General features: G+C 59.6%; 1 protein-coding gene across 1 annotated transcript in view; it reads right to left on the bottom strand.

Moving 5' to 3' along the window:
• The window catches only part of EMH_0023770 (kazal-type serine protease inhibitor domain-containing protein, putative), a gene marked incomplete at both ends in the record, with an annotated part of 3,717 nt that extends 2,423 nt beyond the window's left edge, over positions 1-1,294 (bottom strand). The window contains one exon of the mRNA XM_013502193.1: positions 62-1,294. Within this exon, the coding sequence (XP_013357647.1) occupies positions 62-1,294 (1,233 nt within the window). The remainder of the gene's footprint in view (positions 1-61) is intronic.
• Positions 1,295-1,507: the final 213 nt, after the last annotated feature.

The raw sequence follows: 1,507 nt of genomic DNA on the forward strand, positions 1-1,507 counted from the left end.
GGTGGTGGTGATGCTGTTGCTGTCCGCAAGCGCCTTCGTGCTGCACAGCGAGCCTCATCACGCCACTGCCGCTGGTGTTGTTGCTGCTGCTGTTGCTGCTGCTGTTGCTGCTGCTGCTGTTGCTGCTGCTGCGTTCGCATGCCGCCTCTATCAAGGCACAGCGGCTTTCATAGGTCTTTCCGTCTGTGCCGCAGACAGCAGAACCTCTCTTTGAGGTGTCTAGACAGTGTAAAGGGACGCATCCATGTACACCCTGTCCTGCGATTGCTTCCTCTTCTTCTGCTGCTGCTGCTGCTGCAGCAGACATCAAGGCGGTTGCTTTGCTGAGGTCGGTTGCTTCCTGCGCAGTAAGCACTGGCTGTTGCATCTGCTGCAGCTGCTGCAGCTGCTGTAGAAGGGGCCGCTGCTGCTGCTGTTGCTGCTGCTGCTGCTGCAGCTGATCCGGCGCAAGCATCTGCTGCAGCTGTAGATATATCTGCCGCTGCTGCTGCAGCGGGAGATGCTGCAGCACCAGCGAAGTCAGCTGCTCTACTGAGAGGGGGCTCCCGCTGCTGCTGAGGTCACCTAGGACCCCTCGAAGGCTGTTAACTAAGACAGCAGCAGCAGGAGAAAGGGGTGTTGGGGCGGGGTGTGCAGCAGCAGCAGCAGGTGCACGATAAGGCGGCTGGTTCTGTAGCTGCATCTGTTGCTGCTGCCATGCTTGCTGCTGAAGGAATTGCTGCTGCTGCTGCAGGCGCTGCAGTTGTTGCTGCTGCAGCTGTTGCTGCTGCTCCAGCCGCTGCCATTGTTGTTGGTCCCATGCAGTCGAAGGCTGCTGCTGCTGCACTGGCAGCCGCTGCTGCTGCAGTTGCTGCTGCTGCTGCTGCTGACGAAGCTGCTCTAGCTGCTGCTGCTGCAGGCCAGTCAACCCCTGTCCAGTCAACCCCTGTGCAGTCAACCCCTGTGGCTGCTGCTGCAGTGCATGCTGCTGCTGCAGCAGCTGCTGCTGTTGGAGTTGCTGCTGCATCAGCTGCTGCTGGAGCATCTGCTGCTGCCACTGCGGCTGCAGTTGGGGGTTCACTTGTTGCTGGCCTAGCCCCACGGGGAAGCGTTGGCCTTGCTGCTGCAGTTGCTGCTGCAGCTGCTGCTGCTGAACTAGTTGCTGCTGCTGGAGGAACTGTTGCTGTTGAAGCTGTTGCTGTTGCTGCATGCGTCGGTCCAGCGGCTGCTGCAGCAGCTGCTGCTGCTGGAAGTTGCCTTGGTGCTGCTGCTGCTGCACAGCACCCTGAGATAGCGACTGCAGTCGCCTGCTCATCCGTCGTGGATAAAGTTGCTGCTGNGCTGCTGCACAGCACCCTGAGATAGCGACTGCAGTCGCCTGCTCATCCGTCGTGGATAAAGTTGCTGCTGGTGCTGTGCTGTGGAGCCAAGATAAAGTAGTGCTGTTGCTGCAGCATCAGCGCCAGCTGCAGCACCTGTGTTACCTTGGAGAGACAGAAGCAGCACTGCAGCAGCAAAGAGTGCGAAT

The sequence above is a fragment of the Eimeria mitis genome, genomic scaffold (genome assembly GCF_000499745.2).
Source record: "Eimeria mitis Houghton genomic scaffold, Emh_scaff848, whole genome shotgun sequence".
NCBI lineage: Eukaryota > Apicomplexa > Conoidasida > Eucoccidiorida > Eimeriidae > Eimeria > Eimeria mitis.